Source organism: Sturnira hondurensis, unplaced genomic scaffold (assembly GCF_014824575.4).
Source record: "Sturnira hondurensis isolate 20B ecotype Veracruz unplaced genomic scaffold, ASM1482457v3 Scaffold0000648, whole genome shotgun sequence".
Taxonomy (NCBI): domain Eukaryota; kingdom Metazoa; phylum Chordata; class Mammalia; order Chiroptera; family Phyllostomidae; genus Sturnira; species Sturnira hondurensis.
This window is the reverse complement of record NW_028073279.1, coordinates 7,450,054-7,477,851: the sequence shown is the minus strand read 5'-3', so window position 1 is coordinate 7,477,851 and position 27,798 is coordinate 7,450,054. Positions and strand designations below refer to the sequence as shown.

General features: G+C 38.2%; 2 protein-coding genes across 15 annotated transcripts in view; one reads left to right on the top strand and one right to left on the bottom strand.

Moving 5' to 3' along the window:
- The window catches only part of DNAI4 (dynein axonemal intermediate chain 4), a 72,459-nt gene extending 56,576 nt beyond the window's left edge, over nt 1-15,883 (bottom strand). The window contains exons 1-2 of the mRNA XM_037042870.1: nt 15,630-15,883; nt 3,078-3,255 (exon numbers count right to left, since the gene is read on the bottom strand). Of these exons, the coding sequence (XP_036898765.1) occupies nt 3,078-3,255; nt 15,630-15,676 (225 nt within the window). The 5' untranslated portion in view covers nt 15,677-15,883. The remainder of the gene's footprint in view (nt 1-3,077; nt 3,256-15,629) is intronic.
- A 6-nt stretch (nt 15,884-15,889) lies between these two features.
- MIER1 (MIER1 transcriptional regulator) overlaps nt 15,890-27,798 on the top strand; it is a 59,033-nt gene continuing 47,124 nt past the window's right edge. For 2 of the 14 annotated variants that reach the window (XM_037042949.1, XM_037042936.1), the window contains exons 1-3: nt 16,294-16,361; nt 17,127-17,227; nt 20,229-20,305. In XM_037042949.1, coding sequence (XP_036898844.1) covers nt 20,246-20,305 — 60 coding nt within the window. In that variant the 5' untranslated portion in view covers nt 16,294-16,361; nt 17,127-17,227; nt 20,229-20,245. Of the gene's footprint in view, nt 16,064-16,292; nt 16,362-17,126; nt 17,228-20,228; nt 20,306-21,472; nt 21,748-27,798 lie in introns of those variants that run through there. The other 12 variants (XM_037042926.1, XM_037042921.1, XM_037042885.1 and 9 more) reach the window with 11 other exon arrangements.

Genomic DNA, 27,798 nt, shown 5'->3' with positions numbered 1-27,798 from the left:
CTTTGCTGTTGTGTCCCTTAATCATTAGACAAGTTTCTAATGTTTGATGATGAGGTCCAATACATATATATATATTTTTTTTTTCTTTTTGGTGTCATATCTAAGAAATCATTGTCAAATCCAGTGTCAAAAGGTTTTTTCCCTTATGTTTTCTTCTAAGTGTTTAATAGTCTTAGCTTTTACCTGTAGGTCTTTCATTTACTTTGTGTTACTTTTGCTTATGGTATAAGAAACCTACTTCATTCTTTTCAAGTTGATATCCACTTTCCCCAACATGTTCATGCAAAAGACCATTCTTTAACCACTGCATAATCTTGGCATTCTTGTTGAGTATAATTTGACATATATTGAGGGTTTATTCCCAGGCCCTATATTCTCTTCCATTGGACTACTATATTTCTTTTTTTATGCCAGTACTATATTGTGTTGATTACTGCAACTTTTACAATCAGGGAGTATGTTTTAAAATCAGGAAGTATGAGATTTCCGACTTTGTTCAAGGTTGTTTTAGCTGGTTGGAGTCCCTTGGTATTCCTTATGAATTTTAGGACAGTTTTTTTTTCTGTAAAAAATATCACTGAAATTTTCATAGGGATTGCATTGACTACATGGATCATTTCGGGTAGTATTGACATCTTAACAATATTACATCTTCCCATCTATGCAGAATGGATTTTTTCTCATTTATTATTGTTTTCTTTCATGTCTTTCAGCAATTCCTATAGTTATCAATGTACAAAGCTTTTTCCTCCTTAGTTTATTCCTAAGTATTTTATTCTTTTTGATGCTATTGTAAATGGAAATCTTTTTCTTAATTTTCTTTTTAGAGTGTTCATTGCTCACTGTATAAAAATACAATGGGTATGTTGCATTATTTCCTACCTTTTCTGAATTTATTTTAATGTGAAATCTTTAGGGTTCTCTACACATAAAATCATGTCATATGTGAACTGAGATCATTTTACTTTCTTTCCACTTTAAATGACTTTCATGTCTCTTCTTGCCTAATTGCTCTGATTAGAACACCCATTATTATGTTGAACAGAAGTTGTGAAAGTACGCATCCTTGTTCTGTTTCCATATTTCATCACTGTGTATGTTAGCTGTAGGTTTTACAGAATGCTGCTGAGGAAATCCTTTCTCTTTCAATTTAGTTGAAATATCAAAAAAAAATTAAATGAATGGATGTTCAAGTTTTTCAAAATGCTTTCCCTTTATCAGTTTTTTCTCTTTTTTCAGTTTATTAATATGGCAAGTAGTAATGATTTTTAAATGTTGGAACAACCCTGCATTATCCCTACTTAGTTATGATCATCCCTTTTACATAATATTGCTAATACTATATAATATGTATGTGTTTTATATATACAGCATATAAATGTGTATACATTATGTATATATAATTGTTATGAACTGAATATTTGTGTATTCCCCAAATTTATATGTTGGAACTCTAATCCCAATGAGATGGTATTGGGAGATGGAACCTTTGAGAGGCAAAGGTTGGCCAAGAGAGCTACCTCAATCTTCTTCTGCCATATGAAGATACAGTGAGAAGTTGGCGATCTGCAACCTGAAAGGTCTTCACCAGAACTGATCATGTGGGCACCCTAATCTTGGACTTTCAGCCTCCAGAACTGAGAGAAATAAATGCCTTTGTTTATAAGCCAGCCACTCTGTGTAATTTGTTATAGCAGCCTGAGCTGATTAAGATGTTATATGTTATATGTTTGAAAATATTATTCATTTATTAAACCAATATATGGTTGTTTCCATTTTTGGCTATTATAAATAAAACTGCTATGAACATCCATGTATATACAGTCTTTGTATAAACCTACACTTTCTCTTCTCTTGGGTAAGTTCCTACAAGTGAATGGCTGGATGCTATAGTAACTATATATTTAACATTTAATAAACTGCCAAACTGCTTTTCATTTTGTAATAAGAGAGTTCTAGCGCCTTCACACACTTGCCACTATTAGGTATGATCAGTCTTTAAATTTTAGCCATTCCAGTAGGTATGTAGCAGCATCTCATGGCTTTACTTTGCATTTTCCTAATGACTGAAGCTGGTATCTTTGATGTACTCATTTGCCATCTGAATATGTACTTTGGTGTTTGTTCAAATGTTTTACTCATTTAAAAAATTAGGTTGTCTTAATATTGTTTTGAACATTATATATTTTGGATACAAGTATTTTATCAGATATATGTTTTGTAAATAACTTTTCCTATTGTGTGGCTTTTCTTCCTATTCTCTTAGCAGTGTCTTTCAAAGACCAGTTTTAATTTTGATGAAGTCCAGTTTACTAATTTTATCTTTCATGGACTGTATTTTTGATGTCATATCTAAAAAATCATTGCCTATTCCATTCACATTTATATATTATAAACTTTTCTGTATCACAGGCCTCTATAACAAAATATATATTATACTTTGATTAATGATTTTAAAAAGTCAATTCTTAATTATAAGTTCTCTAAGGAGATAAGATAATCTACTCTATGACAATTCATTTTATGATATGTTTTGGACTATACTGCATAGAAGAGGAGATGACAGTTACAGTCTATATTATAACTAAATGAGTTACAATTAATATCATGACCAACTAGTTCTTAAAACCATGAGTAGACTTTTCCCATTCCACTCTAATATTATTACCAATAATGAATTACAGGAGCCAACTGCCAATATTATGCAGTAAGGTATGTTATATGGTAAAGACTAATAAAATCAATATATCAGTATTAAGAGCAATTATTTCAGAGCAGCATATTTTCTACCTTTAAAATTTCATCAAGTTCTTCAAGCTTCATTTCCAAATGAACTCAAAATTCTAAGAATATTACCTGTAGCCCTGGCTGGTGTGGCTCAGTGGATTGAGCGCTGGACTGCAAACCAAAGGGTTGCAGGTTCGATTCCCAGTCAGGGCACATGCCTGGGTTGTGGGCCAGGTCCCCAGTTGGGGGCACGTGAGAGGCAACCACACATTGATGTTTCTCTCCCTCTATTTCTCCCTCCCTTCCTCTCTCTCTAGAAATAAATAAATTGGAAAAAAAAAGAATATTACCTGTGTGACTATCTTTGTGGTGGACACACTCAGTTTTTCTACTTTCGACTCTGGGAGAACCATCATGACTCTTGATGTACCCACTCTGCTTTGGTTTGAGCTGGCATACCCTCTCGTTTGAGCTCCTTTCACTGTGCTAGTAAAGCTAATAGACTTCTTTGGCTGTGAGCTAACATTCCTATACAAGGAAAAGAACACATAATACAGAGCTCCACAATTGAAGAAAAAATAAACAATAATAAAAAACCCCAGATATTCATTTTAGAAACTTGGAAACAATCTAAACATATAATGACCAAACATATAAATAAGAAATAATAATAGCTACTTATGTAGTTCATTATGTGTCGGCATAGTTCTAAAATGTTTACATGCATTACATCAATTTTTTAACATAACTCTTCTATTATATATGTGAAATCACAGAAATTCAGAGTGAAACATTCTTTCTAAGGTTAAAATTTAAACACAGGCAGTCATATCCAAAGTCTACACTGATTTCTCTGGGTTTGTTTTCTTATCTATTTAACGAGGACAATAATGGTATCTAATTCATAGGAGGTTATTTGAGGATTAAAAAGATTAATTTATATATTATGGTTAGGAAGTGACTGACATGCAGTAAACACAAAGGGTACAGTGTGGCTGCACAGGCAGATTGAAGCCTGAGTATAAACCTGGGAAAGAATATAATTTTTGTGCTTGAACAATTACATAATCATTTTTAATAAGAAGAGAACTTATAATCAAAATGTTTAAATCCAGGAGAAAATTTTTTATTTTATTTTGGATCTACTCTGTAAATTCACTGAGAAAAAAAATCTATCTTATCATTCATTCATTCTAGTACTTTGATCATACTGTAGATTTTTATAAAATAAGGATGAACTGCTTTTAGATATTAAAAAGAAAATACATTTCTAAAGAAAACATTTTTAACAAGTTTTACTTTTCGATTCATAAAAGATCAGACAAAAATATGTTTAAATGACATCAATCTGTTTTTCACATTTCATTCAGTACATTTATTAATACCTGACACTTTATTGTTGTCTACTCCTCTGCTATCATGTAAGCATGTTTGGGACACGAACTTTGTCTTGTTCATTGATATATCCTTAGTACCCAGGACGGTGCCCAGTATACTGCGGGCACATAATAAGTATTTTTTAAGTAAATGAATAAATTCCATTTATGCTATATTCTTTTCGAGTATTTTACCTTATCCTCTCCCCTTCAGTCTCCAAATGACTACCTCAACGTCTCTAAGAAAATTAAAATGATCAGTCAGGTAAAAACTCCTTAAATTATTTCTCTACCTTCATTATATTCTTCTTGCATATTCTACAAACTCATATAAGCTCATTTTCATTTCCTTCTTCCTCTTTCAGTGAAAGAGTTGCCATTCTTATCTAAAGCTATCTTGCTATCTAAGCTTTGAAACTTGCCTCTTACCACTTTCTCAGAGACTTTGTTCCATCAATAATTCTGTCTCCTACATCTTATTTCCTATTGTTTTCCCTTGAGAATATAATTATGCTCCAGTCATCCCCTAAACTTAAAAGTCTTTCCTTTAGCTATGTCTTCCTCTATCTATTACTATATTTCTCCTTCCTTTCATATCTAACCTAAAACATTAGACAATAATACTGGTTACTTCCTTATTCCTCTTATTTGTTTCATTATTCACTACAATCCAGTTCTATTCTCTCCTCTCCTAGTGCATAGAAACCACTCTCATTAAAAATCACCTCGTCTTTCAAATTGTGAAATCCTAGGGATTCTTTTCAGTTTATTCTTTGCAGCATCTGACAGTTGACCATTCTCCCCTCTTCTTAACATTAACTTCTCAACTTGGTTTCTGAATACCACTGTCTCTTATTCTTCAGCATCCTTGGGGCCTCTACTCACCTTGCCCTCCCATTTTCTGCCAACTAGTACCTTTAGGTTTCTCTTTTTTTCCCACTTAATCTGGAATACACAAGTCATCAAGGAAATCACTCTTTTAACATGATCTTCAATTCTTATTTTCTTTCTCCTTGACATTTGCCCTCCCACCATTATAAAAATCCAGTCTTCCCATTCTGTTTTTGGATAGTTTCTTCTTTTGAGGAATATACTTAGGCTCAAACCTCGGTTACCTGTTTTCACACCACATATACTATCCCTGAGTAAATGTAACAAAATCCATGGATTCAATGACTACTCATACTCCACTCCCTTCTAGCAATTTTCCATCATCATCACTATTTCCCTTCTCTCATCCCCTGAAGATTTTATATCTTGAATTACTGACTCTCTCCAATACTACTCCTGGTATAATTTGAGTATTTCAATATCTATGAAGGTAATCCTTATACTATGGCCTTTTAGCTCCTTGAAGTCTTCTCACATAAATGATATTGTCCTCCTTGCTAAGTCAGTTACCTGTTCCCATGGTCATAGCAAGGTCAACCACCACCTCCTATTTTTCTAGCTGATATACTCTCTTGAACCCCAACTTCGAACAACTTTCGATTCTATTATGACCCTCAAACCCTTGATTCTACCACATTTTACTCCTATATGCACTCCTCTCATGCAATCTGTCCTCTCCGGAGCTTAAGGTTAATTAATATAATCCATAGTTAATTGTTATAATCATTCCTTACTCTCCCCTTTTCTTCTTTAAATTCACTGTAATTTCTAGCAAATAAACCAAAACTTTATTAATTATAATTATCTTCTTACTTTGAGCCTGCACCTGTATATTAAAGATGTTTCTAGCATCTATAAACTCAATGCTTTAATATCTGCACTACATGCACTGGCCAAACGTACCTTGTTCTGGATAACCTGATGTGCCCAAGTCATCTTGCCTTGGCTTCCTGCCTCCCTTGTTGCCCCCCACCCCCAGGGGCATGATTTTCTAATACAAACCAACTGACCCAAAGTCCACATTCCTAACTACCTCCTTTATGGAGCTTTCACACTCTGATTATTCGCCTTCCCTAATCGCCCTATAGCCAGATACCAGATAACTAGGATAGGACCCTCTGTACCAGAATCCACTGAAATCCTTCAGATTAGCCAATCCTAATTCTACTTACCCTGTCTCACATATTTCTTCTAACCAAAACCACAATCAAGACTCTTGCCTACAGTTCCCCCTCTCCCTCTGGCTGGTGGCTGACCCCAATGTTTCTCCACATGGTCTCCCGTGGCATTGAGGTTCCCCCTACTCTAGGGAGCTGAGTAAAAAACTATTTTTTTAATGGTGATTGTCTCCTGATCTTGCCTTATTACACCTTAAATTTTCTACTAATATACTGCATTTTAATTTAACTCATCCTGAGCAACTAAATGAAGCTGGAGAAAAATATTCAAACATTATGTTAGATCTCACTTTAAATATTTTATTTATTTATTTTTTAGAGAGAGGGGAAGGGAAGGAGAAAGTGGGAGAGAAACATCAATGTGTGGTTGCCTTCTATGTGTCCCCTACTGGGGACCTGGCCTGCAACCCAGGCATGTGTCCTGACTGGGAATCAAACCGGGGACCCTTTGCTTCACAGGCCCGTGCTCAATCCACTGAGCTACACCAACCAGGGCTAGATCTCACTTTAAATTACAGTTTATTAACTTAAAGTGGGACCCTAATTTACCAGCAATCACACTGCATTTTCTTGGTTAATTTTCTAACTGTACCTTCTAAGGCCACTATTTCACTCTCTCCTTGAAGATCAACATCTCCTCTCCCATCTTTACTTTTAGCTGATTAAATGAGAAAACTGAAGCAGCCAGGTAATCTCCAAATACTCCCATTGTCACATCTAGGCACCTACCTGTATCTATGCCTATAATCTGTATTCCTCTCCATGTTATGCTGGAAGAGTAATCTATGACTGTAGCTTAGGTCAATCTTCTACAATTGCACTAGATTCCACTCTTTTTGGCCTTTAAAATGACATTGTTCTAGTAATTCTCTCTCAAAAACTAGCTACCACAAGCTTTTCTCTCTCTACTGGATTATTCCTTTCAGCATGTAAACACACTATTATTTCTCCTACCTTAAAAAAACTTCTCTTTACTGCATCTACCTTTCCACCTACCATCCCATTTCACCTTTCCTTTAATTACAGCAACTCCTGGGGAAAAATAATTTGTCTACACTTATTGTTTCTAATCTCCCTCTTTATTGTACTCCTTCAAACCTGACCTGACCATATTTACTTCCCCAAAGGGATTCTTACCAAGGTCCAGTCACTTACACAATATTAATTCCAGTGGTTTTTTCAATGTTCTTTTCTTACTTATCATCAGAATTTACCCAGCTGTTCATTCTTTTTTCTTAACTGTGATGGCAGGATATTTTCCTTACCTGGTTTTCCTTCTACATTTTTCCATCCTTGGATTTCTTACTATTTCTTTCTACATTAGTAGCCTAGGTGAATTCATCCACACTGCCATGATTTGAATGCCATCTATATGATGATTCCCAAATATATATATATATCTTTCTGGACCACTAGACAAATATACTCATTTATTTTCTTAACACTTCTGACTAAAAATTAGAATGTCCAAAATTGAGCTCCTCACAAACTTGCCCTCATTCCACTCAGCAAAAATACTTGTCTTGCAGTATTCCTGTTTTTGTTAAAGGTAATGCTATTCTTCCACTTGCTCTTATGAAAAAAACTTCAAAATATATCCAGAGTCCAACCATTTGTCACTAACTTTTTTGCCACCATCTCAGCCCAAACACTATCCCACCTTCTTAGACTACTGTAGTGGCCTTCTAACTCATCTTCTTGAGATAGAAGGCTAACCTCAATCCCCTAAGTCTACTCTCCACATAGCAACCGGAGTGAACCTATAAAACACAAGTCAGATCATATCACTACTCCACTCGAAACCCTCTATTCATCTCCCATCACATTTAGAGTCAAAGCCTAAGTTCTTTCTCTGATCTAAAAAGTCCAACATACATCCAGTGAGGTCTCTGGTTTCATGTTCAATGCTTTCTCTCTTCTTTACTTTGCTCCAGTCACATTGGCATCAGAGCCTTTGCATTTGTTATTCTCTTTGCCTGAAATTATCTTCCCCATACATGTAAATGCTTAGCTCCCTCACTTTCTTCAGGTCTTTACTTAAAACTATCTGTGTGACCGTCTCTGGCTCCTCTATCTAAAATGTCAAATACTCCTCTCAAATATTCATATTCCCATGCTTTATCTTTCTACCTTAGTACTTTCTACTGATTGTATCTCTCTCACACAGGTAGCATTTAGCATTTCTTACTTGTGTACCTTTTACTTATCTTATGAATTGTCCACTGTCTCTACCCCTCTCATCCTTAGAATCAAATTTCCACGATGGTAGTGATTTGGGGATATTTTGTTCCTTGCTATATCCCTAATGCCTACAATAGTACCCAACACAGTAGCTGCTTAATAAATATTTGTTGAATGAATGAGTAACACCCAAATCATTACATTCAACTCAAAACATTCTCTCAGCCTTCATATTCAAATGTTTATCAGCCTACTGGGACATCTTAAACTGAATAGATACATAATGAAAATATTTCACATTTACGCATAAAGCAGTCCTTCCTCTTTTATTTCCTATGGGAACTTAAACAAATTACAATTAGGTAGTTACTAGCATCTTACGGGGGAACATTATCAGTGAACACCCCGAAGTCTCCAACTAGAAGTCTTATGGGAAGGAACCATGTTTATCATGTTTATCACCATTTATAGCCCCAGCAATTAGCGTTCTGCCTACTAGATTGAGAAATTAGAGAAGCACAGATTACTATTTAAAAAAAGTTGAAAGAAGTACCTGTAGCTAATTATATTAGAAATTTATGGTACAGGTCTAGCTATGTTAGAAAACAGGTGTTTTCAATAGCCACAAATTAGTAGGCAATAAAAAGATTATTTCAGGAGGGGATAACCACTTTGAAAATCATTTTGCCTTAATAACAGAGTCATGATACAAGAGGTCACGTGGTTCAACATTCTTGAATTTCCTAAAACAGGAACCTAATTTTTTTGTTCACTCCTACGTCTTCAGTATCTAGGGTATAACTGAAAAATATAAGGCATTCAACTGGTATCTGCAGAATGCATACCTGGTGATCATTTTCATGAAGAAAAGCAAATGACATTAAAGCACCCTATATATACATAAACCTCACTTATGAAATAAATAACTGCTATAGGAAAAGTAGGAGCAGCTTTTTTTTTTTAAGTTTAAATTTTTTTCTGATTTAGTCTCTTCTCATTTTAATGGGATAAAGATAATGCCAATCTAAACCCAATCAGTTTCTTCTATTCATTCAAAACACAGTACACAGGCTCTGTGCTGCACGCTGACAGAGACAGAATATGAATCAGGTATGGGCCCTACAGCATTTACAATCTAACAAAAGGGACAAAGCATGTATATCATTATAATGCAAGTACAAAATCCTATTTTCCTCAGAAGAGGTACACAGAAGATGAGTTGTGATACACATTACTTTAGGTGAGAGAAGCATCACAATCATGAAAAGTGTTATCTGAATTAGGCTTTGAATGAGACTAAATTCAAAAGAAGTATACAGGGCATGGATGTTATGTGTGTGCCTGGTGCAGATGGAGGTAAGGGAGGACAAGGCTATTGGAGCAGGACAGGAAATGCCCCCTGGGCAAAGTTCATTGTGAACAATAATGGTGGAAAAGCATGTGGGATACACAGGGAATCCTAAATAATTCAATTAGATACACAGAAGAAAACAAAGTTAAGTTTTGAAACAAATGAGAGAGCCAGGCTACATCTTTGAAATTTATTACACAAGCAAGAGAGTGCCTTTTTGAAGGTTTCTGAGCAGAAAAGTGATCAATACTATGCTTCAGAAAAATTTAGCTGTATAGAGAACCTACTAGAAGCAAGAAGACCATTAGTTAAGACGCTATGGGAAGAGTCTAGATGAGAAACAATCAAGGCTTAACCCGGGGTGGTGAATGAAGAAAAAAAAATGCAAGATGTAGCATTTATTAAGTATGTCTGTTTATTTTCTGTATTTTGATTCTTTGACATCTAGAAATGTGCTGACCCCGGAAGGCCTGCCCCTCCTAAGGCTAATCAATTCCTATGCACAGTAAGGGACTCACCCACAGCACACGTTTTTATATGCAAACCAACCATCCAGAGCCCATACCCTCAACCACCTCCTTTATCAGACACACACACAGAGCTATCACTCTCTGGGCACTGCCCATCGGCCCTAATCACCCCAGGCACAGGAACCAGAGAATAGGGATAGTCACTATGCCCAGTCTTAAACCTGCTTATTCTGCTTTGCCTGTTCCTCCCTACAGAAACCACAATAGTTTCTTACCCATGATTTTCCCTTGCTTGTTCAGTCTCTTGACTGGCCCTGGTGCTTCCCCCTGGGGTCCCCTATGTGGTGTGGCATGCAATGCCTCTTGTTTCTAGGGATTAAAAAAAATTCTTCCTTCATGATAATCATTTCTTTATCCTATGTGTCTTTTCGTGCCTAATTAAAACATCCCAGAAACCCCTACAACAACAGATGTAGAATTCACAGGACTTGGTAACTGATAATAACAATACCACTTAAAATTTAAATTTCAAATAATATCCACCTATATTTTTCTAATTCAATTCTTATAATAACGTGTGAGATATTCAATAGCCATGTTTTACAAGTGAGAAAGACTAAGCTCAAAGAGGTCAATTTAAATGCTCACTCTATTAACTCATAGACTATGTGTTCTTGAGCAAGTTTCTTAATCTGTTTTTTCTTATATGTAAATTAACGTTAATAATGGTATATACTTCATAGTGTTAGGGTGATGTTTAAATTAGCCTTTACTTCTAAAGCACAATAAGTTAAATTATAGATATGCTCAATTTAGCATCAGTGATATCCTGGCGGAGCTGGCTGGTAGCAGTTGAAAATAAAGTAGTAAAGTGAATTTCAAGGAAAAGTGAGAGCTGGAGATTCTGATTTGGAGATGATAATAAATGAATTGAGCCCCCAAAATAAAAAGATAAAAAGATAAGCCCCTCCTAAAGATAAAAAGCGAAGCTAAAAGGGCCGAGGAGAGAAAATGGAGATAAAAAGAAAAAGACAATAATTAAGCCAGTAATGTTGGGGTTAAAGAGGGAAATTTTCAAATGCTGCAGAGAGGCAGACAAGAAAGCTCATTAATTTGGTGGTTTTTGAAACCTTTAGGTTATTCATTATTGACCTTTGAGTAGTTTCTGTACAGCAATGGAGACAACAAATTGCAAGATTTAAAAAGTGAACAGATATGCTTCTGGTGTTTGGTCTAACATGTAAAGACCATGAAAATCACCGGCCCTACATTTACAACAAGAAAAGGCTGAGCAAACTGAACACACCGTAGATCCAAAAGATAACTGAGGCTACAGCAAACCTAAAAGTTTGAGAGGCAGGAGAGAGCAGAGAATCATAATTTATTTGAAAAAGAAACTGCCACTAGAGCCAGCAAGTTGTAGCAACTCTTAAAGGGTAATCAACTAATAATTGCTGAAGACTGAGAATACACTAATTTGACAGATAAAAACTCCTGGAGGCCCAGCCTTAAAGAAGCCTCCACACTTTGGTGAATTGTACCTCCCTGAGCTCCTCCAGGCTTATTATGAAGCTCAGAAGAAAAAAAAAATCTCTGATAGCTCCAGCAGAGGGACAGGAAGTAGCCATTTTGAAATATACCCAGAATGTTCAATTCTACTTAACAAGGGCCCGCCCCCAAGGAAAACTAATTTATCAGAGCCTAACCAATATGAAGGGGAAATACCCAACTCCAAGTCCCTCTAACCCTTTTGTTATACCTAATTTAAAAAATCTGAAAATTACTTATGAAGGTCACAGCCTAGGGCCTGCTAAAAGACTAACACCTACTCACAAGATTATGGAACACGACCTCTCCCTCCACATCTTACCACCGCATCAACAGGGCTCCTATATAATAACTCGGGGTGGGCAGGATGGCAGTGGGAAGAACTGCAAGGCTCAGACTCTATTTAAGAAGGAGTCTCTAAGGAAACCTAAAATACAGAGATGATAAAAACCAGAACAACAGAAAAAAAATGAAGGCTCAGAAACCTACAGCTATAGCAAACAAACAACATAATTCCTAGCCAGATAAACATAAAACCTCACAGCAAAGGCTTACTCCCCTCAGTTCATATTACCTGAAACATGTTCAGCTTTCAACAATAAATTACAAGGCAAACCAAAGGGCAAAAATCGGTCTGAGGAAACAAAGCAAGCATTAGGCCCTGACTGAGACATGGCAGAAGTTTTGGAATTGTAAGACTAGGAATTTAAAATAATTATGATCAATTGGCTAATGGAAAAAGTGGATAACATGCTCAACAGATGAAAATTTTAAAAATCAAATGAACATGTAAGTTAGTAGAATAAAGAAACTGAGCAGCAAAATGGGATAAAAGCATTGAGCAATCAATTAGTGGTAGTTTTTATTTAATGGGAGATTGCCCATATTGTTAAGGCAATGGGAAAGACCCAGAATAAGGAAAATTGGAGTGAAAAAGTGGAAAATTGCTAAATACATGTTTCATGAGATGCTTTCCAAGATCAGGATTAAGTCCTAACAGGAGGATGAGAAATAACACAGTATTAGGGCAAAACATTGTAAATTTTTGTGTCTGTGAAATTGTTTTAATTCAACAACATGGTTAACCCCAAATGTTAAGATTACTTCCCATCTCCCACCCAATCCTTTCCTTAATAATCACTTATGAATGACATTATTTAAGAAATTCCCAAGGGAATTTTTCTAGTACTCTCTCAGCTATGAGAGTTGCATCACTTAAAAAAAAATTTTAGTATCTTTAGCTTAATTTTACTGAGATTTCCATACCTACATGTTGGGAACTGCCCGGTCTGGTTTTAGGAGCTGTAACCCCACACAGCTAAGGCTGAGTGAGTGACCTTCAGACCATAAGCCACTAAGGAGACAAAGCTTATTTCCCTGGCAGGGGCACTGCCTCTGCCTCTTTTACTCCACCCTGCCTGGCCCCCAGTGCTTGGTTGGTTAGCCAAAGATGAGTAAGATTCCTCAAGAGAGGGACAACCTAAGACAGGCATGATCATGGGGAGCCCCCAGGGAAGGACCTTGGGGCTACAGAAAAGGGGTGATGGTTGGTTTTGACACATCCTGAGTCCTCATTCTGTCTTTGAGAACTCTCCTAATCTCTTGGCTGCCTTACTCCCCCTACCTGACTTAAGCCTGAAACAATGCTGGTGGTGGGTGCAGACCTGTGCTGGAAAGGGTGGGTTCCCTATGGTGTTCAGGCCTAAGAAAGAATATGTAAAATCCTATGAAACCTGCTTTGTTTAGAATGCTCTCAATTAAATGATAAGAGTCCAAGCAGGAAGTGAGTTTGTTCCCCAAAGTTTTCTGGCCATTTAGATCTCTGTCCCTGCCTCAAAATAGGCCCTCAGAGTTCTTTGTATATTATCTATTGTTTGATCCTTATTGCCTGATGATGATAATGATTAATGAGCTTTACATATACACTCTGTATTCCTATGCAAAAGCAATCCAATAAAAGCTTCTCAAGGCAAGGGTCAGGGAGCTCTCCCCTGGAGAGAGAAGTCCTGCCTTCCCTTTCCCTCCACAGGACTCAGTAGTCCGTGTGAATTTATTTCGTCTCATCCATAATGCCACAGACACTGTGGGCCAGTGTGTGCATCACCTAATATGTCAAAACAAAAATCAGACAAGATGAAGAGTAACCAGTTACTGACGTACAAACTGATTCATTCATTCATTCAATCAGCAAGTATTTATTGAGCGCCTTCCTCATTCTAGGCAATAGCAGTGAACAAAAAATCTCTACCCCTATGGAGTTCCACAGCTAGGGTGAAGAGATTAACAAACATGTATCTCACATAGGGCTGAGTTTTATGGAGAAAAATAAAGCAATGTTGAGGAAGAGGAAGTATTATACGTATGTAGGGTAGTTAAAGGATTGATAAGGTGACGGGTAAAGGAAATGAATCATGAGATTATCTGGGTGTACAGTATTCCAAGGGACAACAAATGCACACACTTGAAGTGAGAAAATAATGTGTCTGATATTAATGTGGAATAATATGGAGTGTAGTCAAGAGGAAGAGCCCAAGGTAAGATACTGTAAAGCAATTTAAGTGGTGAGCTTTCACTTCTAGTGAAATGGAAGGCAGAGGAGGATTTTGAGAAGAGCCACACTGGTTACTGTGCTGAGGGTGTTGGCAAGACCATTTATGTGGTTACTGCAGCATTACAGTGACTTACATCAGAGTGGTAGCCTGGCTTTATTTTCCATATAGAAACGGTAGAATTGGCTGATGGAGCAGGGTATATATGCCAAAGTTTTTACCTGAGTAACTGAAAGAGCAAAAATAGCCATTTTACTGCAGAGTAGGTTTGAGAATTAAGTTCAGTTTTGGATATGAATTCTGAGATGCGTATTAACTTTTAAATGCCCATGTTTGATTTTTTTTTAAGTCTGTTTCTTGGGAGGCGTTGGCTAGATATATAAACTTGGGAATCATCAGTGTATAGGTGACTTTTAAAGGCATAAAAGTAAACAGGAGAGGTTTAAAGACTGACTCCAGCACACTCCAATATTTAGATACGAAGAAGTCCCAGCAAAGTAATCCATAAATCAAGGGAAGAACTGGCGTCCCAGACACCAAAGTAATTGAAAACTGAAGAAGTGATAAACTAGATCAAAACTACTGATGGATACGTTAAGAATGAAACAGATGTGGCCACTGAATGTGGTTGGGCAGCTATTGCTGTTAACCTTTAGGAAAACTTTTTTGAGGGAGTGGTAGAATGGGCAAAAATCTGAGTATCATTCAAGAGAGAATGGAAAGTTCTCTCCCAAGAACTTGCAATAAGTTCTACTAGCTGGAGGAGATTGGAGAGATGTTCAAAGTTTAAGAAAGAAAAAAAGGTCTGGAAGTTTGGGGGAGTGCCTAATACGGAACTTGAGAGGCATTGCTGGTGCACCACGAAGGGAAAACTTGGAAGGTATAAGCTAGACAAGACCTCAGAGCTATATGCTTTTCTCCAGCCCCTCACTCACCTGTTGCAAGAGTAGAATGTTGCAAGCAGGAATGTGTTTCAAGGAAGGATGGTATGAGGAGGAGGCAGAAGAAAACCGCAATTACAGAGCAAAGTAATATTCAGTTTGGTGGCTCATATAAATTGGGAGGATAGATCATATAGGCACTGCAAGCATACAACTAGCTTGAGACTGCAGACCGAAACAACGGAAGAGTGCTGTGAGGAAGGTTCTCAACAAACTCGGTCTTTTCTCATACAGCAAGCACAGCCGTGGGGGATTTGAAAACGGCTGTATTAAGGCCAAGGAAGGAGAGACATTGCCGGCTTGGCTTGGACGCTTAGAGGGCTGCGCACTGAATCCAGATGCAGCAAGAGATAGGCTCTACAAGGGTTCCCTCCGCGACCCACGGGAATAGGCTAAGGTTTTAGCGCCGGAACTTACAATCCGAGGCTCGGCTGCTTGCGACTCTCTACCGGAGAAATGGGCATGGTGGCTACTGGCTGGGAAGTGGCCGACCACCCCTTTCCCTGCCTGCTTCTGGAGCCCCTGCACCCCAACCCCAGGCGTTAGCGGCCAGGGCTGAAGCACCGGAATGTTTGCCGGGCGTCATGGAGACAGTGGAGCCCAGGCTCAACAAGCGGCCGCGCGGTTGGCTGGCGGCTGGAGGCCGAGGAGGAGGGCGGAGGCGGAGGGGAGGGCAGAGGGTTGGTGGAGCAAGAGGAAGCTCGGGGAGACGACTAGAAGAAGGAGGCTGGAGGCCCCGGCCCAAAGCCCCTCCCAGGCTCTGAGTCTCCCCGGCTGCAGGCGAATGGATGGGGCTTCTTCAGGCGGTGGCGGCAGCAGTGAAGGTGGCGGCGGCGGCAGCGGCAGCAGCTGTAAGTGCAGCCTCTATAAACCACCTCTCCACTCCTAGTCCTTTTTGGGATGAGGTACTCCTGAGTTGTCCTCGGTCCCCTTTCTCTCCTTCCCCTCCCCCACTGCAGAGTACCTCCCGGAAGACCCTTAACTTCCGGGGAGGGTCTGCGAGAGAACCGGCCCAGTTAGCTGGCCTCTCCTCCCGGAGCGGCGCTGGAGACTCAGGGCGCACGCGCAACTCTCCTTCGCGGCCCACCCCCTCCCAGCCCGGTCTTTCGCTTTGGCGGTGGCTGCGGCGCGCTGGGAATCCTCTGCGGAGTGAGTTCGCCTAGCCTTGTTCGCCTCCGCCCCTTTCTCCTGTGGGCTCGGATCCTGGTCGGGGTGGGGCTAAGCTGACCTCGCCCCCTGTGGCTCCGCCTCTTTCTCCCTGTATCTGCGGGTTCTGTCCTAGCCCCGGGGAGGCTTCTGCTCGCACTGCAGCCCCTGTGGTGAGCAGGGTCCCGGGCAAACCATCTCTTTGGAGGGAATGAGGGAGGGAACAGAGACTCAAAGAGAGAGGGCATTATTGTGAGGGACCGAGGTCCTCCCAGTTGGGAAGATTCCTGGGGTCAGATGCCTCCCCCGCCTTTGAATGGCCTTGTTCTTCAGCTGTTAGTGGAAAGATCTCTGGCCTGTAGCTCATCTCTGGTCCTCGCTTGCTGTGTGACCTTGAACGAGTCACTACCCCTCTCTGGGCCCCAGTTATCCCTAAAGGTTTTACTAATGGTAAAATTCTTAATTTTGCCGAGATGTATACAGTTACAAGACTAGCCAGTCTCCTGAGGCCGCTTAGCAGAAATGACTTGGAGTTGACTGAACCTTCTTCATTTTATGGGTGGAATGAGGTGACCTATTTATTGGGTCGCTTTTATTCCTCTACCATTGCATGACTCAAGATTCGTTAATGTTTTCAAAAATTGTCATGGGATCCTTGTCCTAATTCCCGGCTATTTTTTAAAAAATTACAGACAGGTTGAATGGTGAGCTTTTGGTATCATCTTCTCTGGTCTAGTTACTACTGAGGCTCTCTTTCCTTTGATCCAGATGGTGTGGTGGCTCGATTTTCCCAGTGCCTGGCTGAGTTTCGGACGTGGTTAAGAACCAACTGGTTGAGGTTCAATGCAGACAAGACGGATGTGATGCTGGTAGGCAGGGGCACACTTGGAGATTAAGGGAGGGAATATCCAAACTCCCTCAGTAATATAAATATACCATTCTGATGTGTTCCAGTGTTTGAGAACTGCAGATGGGCCAATAATTTCCAGAGTTTGGGTGAGATAAAAATAACATGCCAACAACATAAGAACTTTAAAACTATCAGTTTGTGATAATCTGATAAAAGAGGGCCACTGGATAGAACTCTCTATATGAAAATTACGAAAAGAAAACTTAAACTGTTCTTTGAAGAACCACAAGGCTATATGAATGGTTTGGGCTGCCATTAACAGTGAAAACCAAACTAACATAAAGATGCTGATGCTGATTGTCATATAGATGAGGGGCTTCCAAATGCAATGCATTACTGCTTTGTAACTTGCTTCTGCATCCTGCCTACTATAGTAAATTTGCAATTTGTCTAAAATGTTATTTTTAAAAATAGGTGAAGTTTTTTGGTATTTAGGTATTTTCAACCAAATTGGTAGTTACCCATAAATTTTTACCTGCAGATGATGTGTAGGCTGTCACTTTTAAACAAAAATTTTAAGAAATAGTTACAAAATCTCAAAAGGGACTCAGGGACTCTGAAAATTATAGAATTTTCAAAAGCAATAGAATTTGTTTTTAGGGTTTTGAATGTGCCATATTAATCTATTTTATTCAAACAAACCCAGAGTCTAAATTGTTAACAAGTATTTTCTTGGAGCATTTTTGAGAAGTACCTTTTTGAGTTGCGTAACAGATAATATATACTGTATAAACAACTTATATTTGAATCAGGTGTTGGTACTGAATAAAAGGTTATATTTTTTAGGATATGTAAATTGCCAAAGAAGTTTACGTATTGGTTAGTTAAAGCATTGGTTGAAGTAAAATTGTGACTTTAAAATGCTTTTGTTAACAGCAAAATAATAACTCTTAAGTGATTCTTGTATGTGTATTATAGCTTCTATAAAATTGTTTAATAACTTTTTAATGGAGTGTCCAGTAAATTGCTTAAAATAATTTCCCAGTATAATAGCAGTTTTGAGTAGCTTAGTGTGGTAAAAGTTGATATTAGTTTCCCTGAAAATAAGGAAGCCTTTAGGTGGGGAATGGGAGCTAAAGAGGCATTTATTCAGGCTTTGTATAGTGATTTTTTTTTTGTTTTGTCTTATTTTGGGACATTAGCCACAAACCTCACATAAAATTGGAATTAACCACACTTTTCTAGTTTAACTTTACATATAATACTGCAATGCACAGAACTACCATTATGAATGTCACATTAATAAATACCATAAACTGTAATAATTTAACAAGTCATAGGTAATAGTGAATTTTCTCATGCCTTTAACTATATTGTCTTGTTTTAAGATCTAGTATCAATTGGCTTTCAACATTTATTTTTTTATTAATCCAAGTATACGAGTAAATATTGACTGTTTGCATTTAAATATAAAGGAGACATCTGTTGTATTAATCCAAAGAACTCAGGGTAATGGATAGAAATAACAAGGAGGTAGATACTGTTTACTAAAAAGAATGTTCTAAAAATTAGAGCTTTAAAAAATTGTTTTTCTTTTTAAAAATTATTTATTTATTATTTATTTATTTTAGAAAGAGGGAAATGGAAGGAGAAAGAGAGGGAGAGAAATATCGATGTGAGAGACACCAATTGGTTGCCTTTCAGATGCGCTAGTGACTGCCAAACCTGCAAACCAGCACGTGCCCTGACTGGGAATTGAACCAGTGACCTTCTAGGTCATGGGCCAATGCTCAATCAACCGAGCCACAACTGTCAGAGTTTTTCTTTTCTTAATTTCTTTTTTTCCTTTTTAAGAAACTTCTTCATGGCACAGTGAGTCATTGGAGTTGTTTAAACATAGGCAGAAAAGCTTGGTAGTAAGTGGGGAAACATAGTGAGAGATTCCTACCTAAATAAAGGAGAAATTGACTAAATACCTCCCAAGTTCCATCCAACACTAAGATTCTATGTCTAATGAACACTTAATTTTTACATATTTGATACTGAAAAGGTTAGCAAGAGTTTTGAAAAAGATTTTACTTTATTTAAGGCAGCTCCTAAAATTTGTAAAGATAACTATATCACTAGAATAAAATGGGAGTAGAACTGTATTAAATTTAGTAGTCATGTGTTACGGATGACTTATAATATTGGAGCTGTTTCTCTTTACTTTCAGAATCTTTGAACCTAAAAAAATCATGGAATCCAATTTTATAAAAATAGGAAGGAGAAAAATATAGACAAGTGTTTTCCCCTATACCATAATGCCACTTAAAATTAGTAAATTAATACACAGCATTAATAAACTTAAAGGTCATTTATCAGTAAGATGGATACTCATTCAACTGCTATTGAATGATACTCATTCAGCCGCTGTGTTTGGCGTGTATAATGCACACCCACATTTTGTGCACATTATACACGGGTTTATTGTGAATCATGGGCATAATAATGTGAACTGGAGAATCAGAGATTAAATGGGTTTAAGCAAGCAAACTATTCCTGTCCCTTGCGTTTTTGACAACAACTTAAAACTTTCCTTTTGGTAACCAGCTATATAAATTTCATATATTAGCTTTCGTATTTAAGTGGAAAATCCCCCTTTATCCCCATGGTATTATAAAGCCTGAGTTTCTACCTCGAGGCCCCTTATTATTTTTATCTTTACCCACCTCAAGTCTATGTACATCCACTATTCTTTGCCTTTAGCTGTTTCCATCAAGCATCTCAAAGTGAAAATTATGTGAAAAGGCCATTTTTTTTCAAGTGCTAAGTACTAAGAAAATTCAACAGGGTAACTTAGGAACTATATACATGCTAAAATATTTATCCCCCCCCAAGGAATCCTGAAAAACATTTTTATATAAGTATTCTAAAAAATAAAATGAAAATACTGTACCATGCCGTTAATGGAAAAATTGTTTGTAGATTTGGGAACCTTAAAGTTTTCCTTTCTCTTCTTTCCCTTGCTTTTCTTTCAGTAGAAAATGTGCATCAGATGTTTATGTTTAATTGGTTTACAGACTGTCTGTGGACTCTTTTCCTGTCAAATTACCAGGTAATGTCCTTTCACTTAGCAGCTACTTCATATACCTATAAATGCACAAATTATTATTGGACATAAGAATTTCAAGTTAATGTTGAATCTTGAAAAATATAAAACTGCTTAACAGAGTCTAGAATTTTAAGGGAATACAAATACCATAAGAAAACAGCCTCCCCCATATTGCATTGTAAGTTGTGTTAATTTAAAAAACATTTTATGTGTGCACATTTATACAACATATTGTAGTGCTGGCATTACATTTTTTTGGAGGGAATGAATAATTTTCATACTTAACTGGGTGATTTGGGTAGTCATTTTAAAAATTGCATTGAGGAACCCTTGGATATTTTGGGAAGAAAAACTGTCTTTTTGAAATGAGACTTTTAAACTGCTGGTTTAGTAAAATATATGTTCATGCACGTTTTAATATTACCTTGGCATTAGCCAGTATCTGCCTGAGTAATGGAAGTGAAAACATATTTGTTCTTTTGCAGTCATTGGCTCTGGCTATCTTCAGAGTTGGCATTAAGGTCCATTGACAGTTCTAGGCCAATACATTACAATAAACTTTCAAATTGCAGTTCTTGCAGCCTTCGCAAATAAAAGCAAGTTCTCCCCTCCATGCAGTTAAGTCGGAGATTATGTCCAACAAAGAGTGGCTTTTCAACATTTCACATTTTAAAATTTTCTCTAGTGCAAAATTCAGCCGTTGCACACTTATGTTGCTACAGGCATCTCAGAAGGTACGTGAGGAAAATTCAGCGAGATAGAAGGATGGCAGGCTACCTATCACAGTCCCTTTTCTTAACCTCTGCCCAGACCACTAAAATTTTGAAATACCGAATTTTACATTTCCCGTAGCGAATCAACTGTGATAACCGCTTTCGAAGCGCACTACTTGCTGTTGCATCACAGCAACATCCGTTTTCCAGCAAATGTACTTCGAAAAAGGCCTTTATGTAAAATATAATGTATCGTTTTCTCATCGATGTGAATGCCAGACGGGGATCACTTGGCACCCTTCCTTGACTCCTCTGGTCTTTAGACCCCTCTCTTAAGGTTAGACTCCTGCGCTGGATCCGCTAGGGTAGGGGAGGCGTCCCCCGTAGAGATGCCCACCTCCCTCCACACCCACCTTGACTCCGCCCCCTTTGCGCAGCACCCGGGAGGGCTGCTGCGGCCGGCGCCCGTCCTGCTCTGGCGCGCATGCCGGCCTTTTCCCTCCAGTCCAGCTCAGCCTGTCGCCGCTGCGTCGCCACGAGGGGGCGGAGTGGGGCGTGGTGGGCGCGCTCGGGTGGCTCCTGCGCGTTCCCGCCGAGGCTGAGACGGCGGGATTCGAGAGGCGGCAGCGGCGACAGGAGTCCCGTTGCTGAGTCTCACATCCGGGTTCTGGCCGTGACCCATCAGCGGCCGCCGCGGAGATGTGACCCGTCAGTACGGCAAATATGGCGGAGGTAAGGGAGTGAGCTCCCCCTCCCTGTCCCGGAGCCGGGCACCCCTGGGCCCTGGCCGGGGTGGAGTGGAGTGGGCCTGGCTAGGAGAGGCCCAGCCCTGCCGGCTCCACTGCCCACCTGTTGTCCGGAACAGGCCTTGCTCTGGGTGGAAGCTTTTCTTGGAACTTAGTTGGGATGGGCGCGGGGTGAGAGGGAGTGGACGTATAGTTGGACTTCGGGGACAGTTTGAAGGGTCTAGTGCTGCGAAGGACTGCGTGCGGAGAGGGACGGGGTGGGGGCGCCCACTAAGCAGGGGCGTCTGTGGCGCAACTTCGATGGGCCGATGCGAGGGCCAAGAGAGGAGCTGCCGCTTCCTCTTCTTGCGAAGTTTCTTCCCTCCCTAACCGAGATGCTGTTGCGCCCTTTCGCCTTTTCATGTCACCCCCCCACCCGTTTGCAACTGACATCTAGTCTCTGTTGGTGGGGAAAACTTAAGGCAGGACGGCCTTAGATTAACTCTGTAATTTTCCTGATGGTGATAAAACAAGCTTGGAGAGAGGAACCTGGCATTTCGCAATCCAGCCCTCTAGGTTGGGGGAGTTTCCTCATTCCTCCAAAGTGTTCCATCCCCTGCCCCCGAGGTAGAACCATTTCTTTCCTTTATTTCAGCGGAGTTGCTTTATACCGTCTACTCTCTTACGTCCCTGGCAGTTGCCTTCTACCCCCGCCCTGTTCCAAATCCACTCTATCCTTCTAATTTTTTTTCTACCTTGTGGAAGATCCCCCCCTCTTTTTTAATTAAACGAAATCCCAAAACGCCTTTCTTCAGTGGTATTTATTTTACATGTTTGGGCCTCATATTGGGGGGCAACAGCAATGTTTGTTTAATTTGAACTTACTGTATAAACCGGAGATTTAAATTTTTGCCTCTGATTTAAACCATAAACATTCGATTTTTAAAAAAAACTTATTTTCTTACCCTCGGAAGAATTTAGTTATTCTTTACCTTTTGGAGTTCAAGAGGCGATTATTTTTAGATCTTTATGTTTTCTTTGAGTAGAGCCACTCTTAAGGACTGATGAGGCATTTCTCTTGTGTGAATTACTATTTTCATAGTGTCAGAGGCACCGAAAATACAGATTCGGGAGTAGGGGATTCTTTTAACCATCAGCCCCCAATTTTTGTCTGTCTTATTTGTTAGGTGAAGTCAATGGTGAGTACTTTCATCAAATCCATAATATCTAAACCTTGGGATACAGAAAGATGGTTAAATTATGGCAAATAATTTTGGAGACTACTTCAAGTACCTGTTGAGTGGAGATGATTTTCATTTCTTTGCTGTTTGTGGTTAAAAAATTATATTTTCACATGAACTGGAGAAAACAGTATTTTATATTTTACTTCAGTGTGACTGGATTTATTCCACCTAGCTGAAAGAATTTTAGTCCTGGAGAATCTTAAGTGTTTTTTTCCCCTTCATGCATAAGAGGGGGGAGGTGATATATGTAGCTGGCTTTACATATATTTTATCAAATGGTACTTACCTGATAAACCTTTCAGTGAATATCCATTGGATAAGCAGCAGTGTGCTGTCTGGCATAGGCTTGAGCTTTAAGTTCTGTTGTGGTATTTTAAAGCAAGATATTATTAAAGGAAAATAAATTAGTATATGAATATATTGTGAAACTGAAGTTTAAAAAACTTCACTGAGAAATTGTAACTGCCTAGCACACTAAAAACTTAATATATAAATGGAAGTATATTAACATTTTATTTCTTGTTTGAGAAATTAAAGATTGGTGCATTAGTAAGAAAGGAAAAGTAATATTTTGTGTTAGTAGTCACTTCCTAATATTTTCAAGTGCTTATTTTAGTTTGCTTAAAAATTGCATTGCGTGGTGAGTGGAAGTCTCCTGTAGGAACACAGATATGGTTCAATTTCAAGAAGAAAAACTCCGAATTTTGTTTTCAGTGCATTTTAGTGACCTGGTATCTTATTTTAAAATATTTTGTTTATTTAATTTTTATATTTAGAGGGGAAGGGAGGCAAAGAGAGGGAGAGACACATCCAAACAGTTGCCTCCCATACGTGTCCCAAACAGGGACTGAATCCACAACCCGGGCTTGTGCCCTAACCGGAATCCAGCCAGCGACCTTTAGCTTTGTGGGACGCCCAACCAGCTGGCCCACTGAGTCGCACCGGTTAGGGCAGTGACCTGGTGTCTTTAAAAAATTCATCTTTTATATTCTTCAATTACTCGTAGATGGGTTTTGGGGGGATTTTTTATAGTTAGTGAATTTGGAAGAAAAGTAACCTTCTGTGTGCTACCAAAAGAATCTAAAACAGGTGAAGAGGTGAAAGGTAAATTTAATTTGTAATTTTCTCATTTCAACATTTTAATAATTAGGATGATTTTAGAGACTGATCATTTAAAAATTAGATGAAAGAGAAATGCTTGGTTTATAAAATGCTTTTACTTGCTTTGGTGTGAACTTTCAGGAGGTTCATTCTTTATGATGCACCTGGTAAAATAATTCCAAATGCTGGCTGTTATACACCTTGTTGAGTAGATCTGAGGATTGAAGTTAACTGGTGAAATAATAGTAAATGCATAGCAACAATATGTATTTATTCAGTAAATCTGAGGAGAAACCAGTTATTGAAGAAGCATGTCTCCAGAGAAAAATGTAGGTATTATGCTTTTGGGGGGGGGGGGTTGGTTTATTTCCTTCATAGGAGAATGACCTTGTTAGTTTTTTAAATTTTTTTCCAGAAAATATTTAATTCTTTAATACAAATTTACTTTCGATGTAAACAGAATATAACCATTTTTCATACTTGGTCTGATCATCTCAGTTCACATATGACTTATGCATTCAATGGTTCTTCAAATTGTGATAACATTGAAAGCATATTTAATATACTTAGAAGGTATATTTTCCCCTTTTAAATATGTTTTTTGTAATATTTCTCATTATTATCCCTTAAAGTTATTTATCAACTTTCTAAAGGGAGGCTCTTCTAGTCACACTTGAAGGAAATTACAGAGTAGTCACAGTTTTTATAAAGGCATTGAGAAAGAAAGAAGAAGAAATAGTTGGTCCTTTGGGTTTTATAAGGAACATGGTATAGGGACCTTTGGGAAGTAACAATTTGCCTTTTATTTCGGAGTTTGTAAAAACATAAGGGACTTTTTCTCAGGGGAAAAAAATAAGCCACAGCATAGCACAAGACCTATCTTTTCACCTAGGGCGTAATTCTGTTACATAAAGAATGATGCATAATCTGTTTTAATCTGTTTATGCACTGTCACATCTATCCACCTATTTTTTAGAAAAACATATTTCTTAGTATTTTTTGAGACTATCTGGACTTTGCTTTTTAAGGAAATGGAATCATCTTAACTGCTGTTCTTGATAGTATTAATTTCTACTCTAAACAAAACTTGTTTCACTACAATGAATTTAGGTCTTAAATAATTTTCTATACTAGTAATACAATTCTTTTTTAGTATTTGTACTTCAAAACTAGTAGGGATTTATTTAAAGTAATCAAGAGTACCAACGTATGAGATTCCTTAAAAAGCATAATTCAGAAGAAATAACAAAGCACTTGATCAGGTAGGGAAGGTTGGTGGGGAATATAGAAGTGACTTAGCTCTTGAGAATTCTTGTGAGACTAATCAGTTTCCCAGAAAATTTGAAAAAAAAAACCATTGCCATTGAAACTTCAGCATGTCTTTATGAAAAGTAATTAGCTGTATAGAAATTTCTTGTTTGAAGTTCAGGTTGAGTCCCTGTACTTTTTCAAAAGATTTGCAAATGGTTTCAGAATTCATTGCAGTGATTAAACTGTTCAAGAACCATTCTTTGCTTGGGACCCGTTCTGTTTGACTTATTCTGTGGCTTAGAAATATGACTGTTATAATTATGGTTATGTAGATGTGAAATTCATCAAGTAGCACCCCCCCAGAAAGCTTTTACAAATTGAGACCCTCTTTTCCCAATAGTCCTAGATTAAAAAGTAAATTTAGGAGAGTCTGTTAAACATACTAAGTACTCCTTAGCAGTGTTATGTCTTCTGAGAAATCCATAATAAAAGTAAAGAACTTTGATCTTAAAGGAATTTGAGCTGGAAGAAATTTAAATCTTAGAAACTGAAACTAAGCAAAGAGTTTATGTAATTCGTTCTAGGTCATGCAGTTAGTTAGTCTATGCACAATTAAGACTGGAACCTAGGCTTCTGAATTCTTGGGGCTTAGTAGCCCTGAGTAAGCCAGAAAGGAACTATGGGCCAGTGAGAATGCTTGCAAGTAGTTAGAAGTTCCAACAGTACAGAAAGGTGTAAAATGAAAAAAGCTTTCTCTCCGCAACCCCTTCCCTAGTGGTAACTATTCTTAACAGATTCTTATGTGTCCTTTTGGGGGAAAATAATTTTATGTATAGTCTAGTCCAGTGTGCTCCCTTGCTCAACACATCTGACTGTCTGTATCTATTTATACATACACACATGTATGCATATATGTGCATACATGTGTGTATGTATTTTTCCCCAGTCAGTGCAAACAGAACTGTCATTCTTTTTAATGGATTAATTGGATTAATAGTATCCCATTGCTTGGAAGAACGGTATTTTCATTTCTAACTAATTAGATGATGGACATTAAAGTTTTTTCCAAACTTTTGGCTATGAACAACTTTGTGGTAATAAACATCTTGTGGTATAGAATATCTTGGTGTTCTTTATTAGGCATATCAGTAGGGTAAGTTCATTTTGGCAAAATTATATCCAGAGCAGTTAAATCAACTCCCATTTCTACTAATAATGTGTGAATGTATATGTGTGTGTGTGTATACACACACACACACAACACATATATGTATGTATATTTGATCCTCACCCAGGATTATATTTATTGATTTTAGACAGAGAGGAAGGGAGAGAGAAAACTAGAAACATCAGTGTGAGAGAGAAACATTGACTGATTGCTTTCTGTCTGTGCCTGACCTGGGACCAAACCCACAGCCTTTCGGTATACTGGACAATGCTCCAACCAACTGGGCCATCCAGCCAGGACATCAGTGCATTTAAAATATATTTTAATCTCTTTAGTGTCTACATTTCCCAAACTATTCTTGCCCTCCCTCTGTCTATATTCTGTCTACCATCTATACTACTTACTCTCTGTACCTTTTCCGCCTCTCTCCTCCTCCCACTCCCTTGTTGCTAACCTTCCCTGTGATCTCCATTTCTGTGGTTCCATTCATGTTGTAGTTGTTTGCTTAGTTTTTTTTTTTGGGGGGGGGTGTGGTTGTTAATTATTGTGAGTTAAAATATATCTAAATAATCTCCAATGTAAAATCTTTACTGCTTACATTTTATACTTTGAATTTTTACTAAAAATAGTTAAAAGTGAGTACCTGTATGGCTTTTGTTTTGTTTTGTTTTATATCTTTTTTAATCCTTATTGATTTTAGAGAGAAGGGAAGGAGGGAGAGAGAGAAGTAGAGAAACATTGATGTGAGAGGAAATATCTTATCAATTGCCTTCCTTATGCATCCCAACCAGGGACCCCTAACCTGCAACCTAGGCATGTGCCCTGACCGGAGTCAGACTTGCAACTTTTCAGTTTCCCAGATGGTGCTCCCAGCAGTGAAGCCACAACCAGCCAGGGCTATATGGCTTTGGTTTTATTTTTTCTCCCTCCTTTCCCCTTGCCAGTTTACTCTTGTTATTAATGGTAGATGTGGCAGTTTTCCTGGAGGGTATTGTTAAGAGATCCCAGTTCCTAAGGAGACATAGATAGTACATGACAAATGACAACTTGAAGTCACATTTTAAACCTTCTTTGAACAGATAAAACCATTTTAAAAAGAAAAATAAGGGTAAAGGAGAAAGGAAATGAAGAACATTTTTTTACGTAGTTGTCTCCTTGGGAGGTGAAGAAGGAATCAGACCCTAGGCTTTAGTTGTACCTCTTTCACCTACAGTGGAACCTTGATCAAGTCACTTTATCCCCCTGGGTTTGCTAATGATAAAATGAGGTGGGTGGGGAAGGTTTATGGTTATGA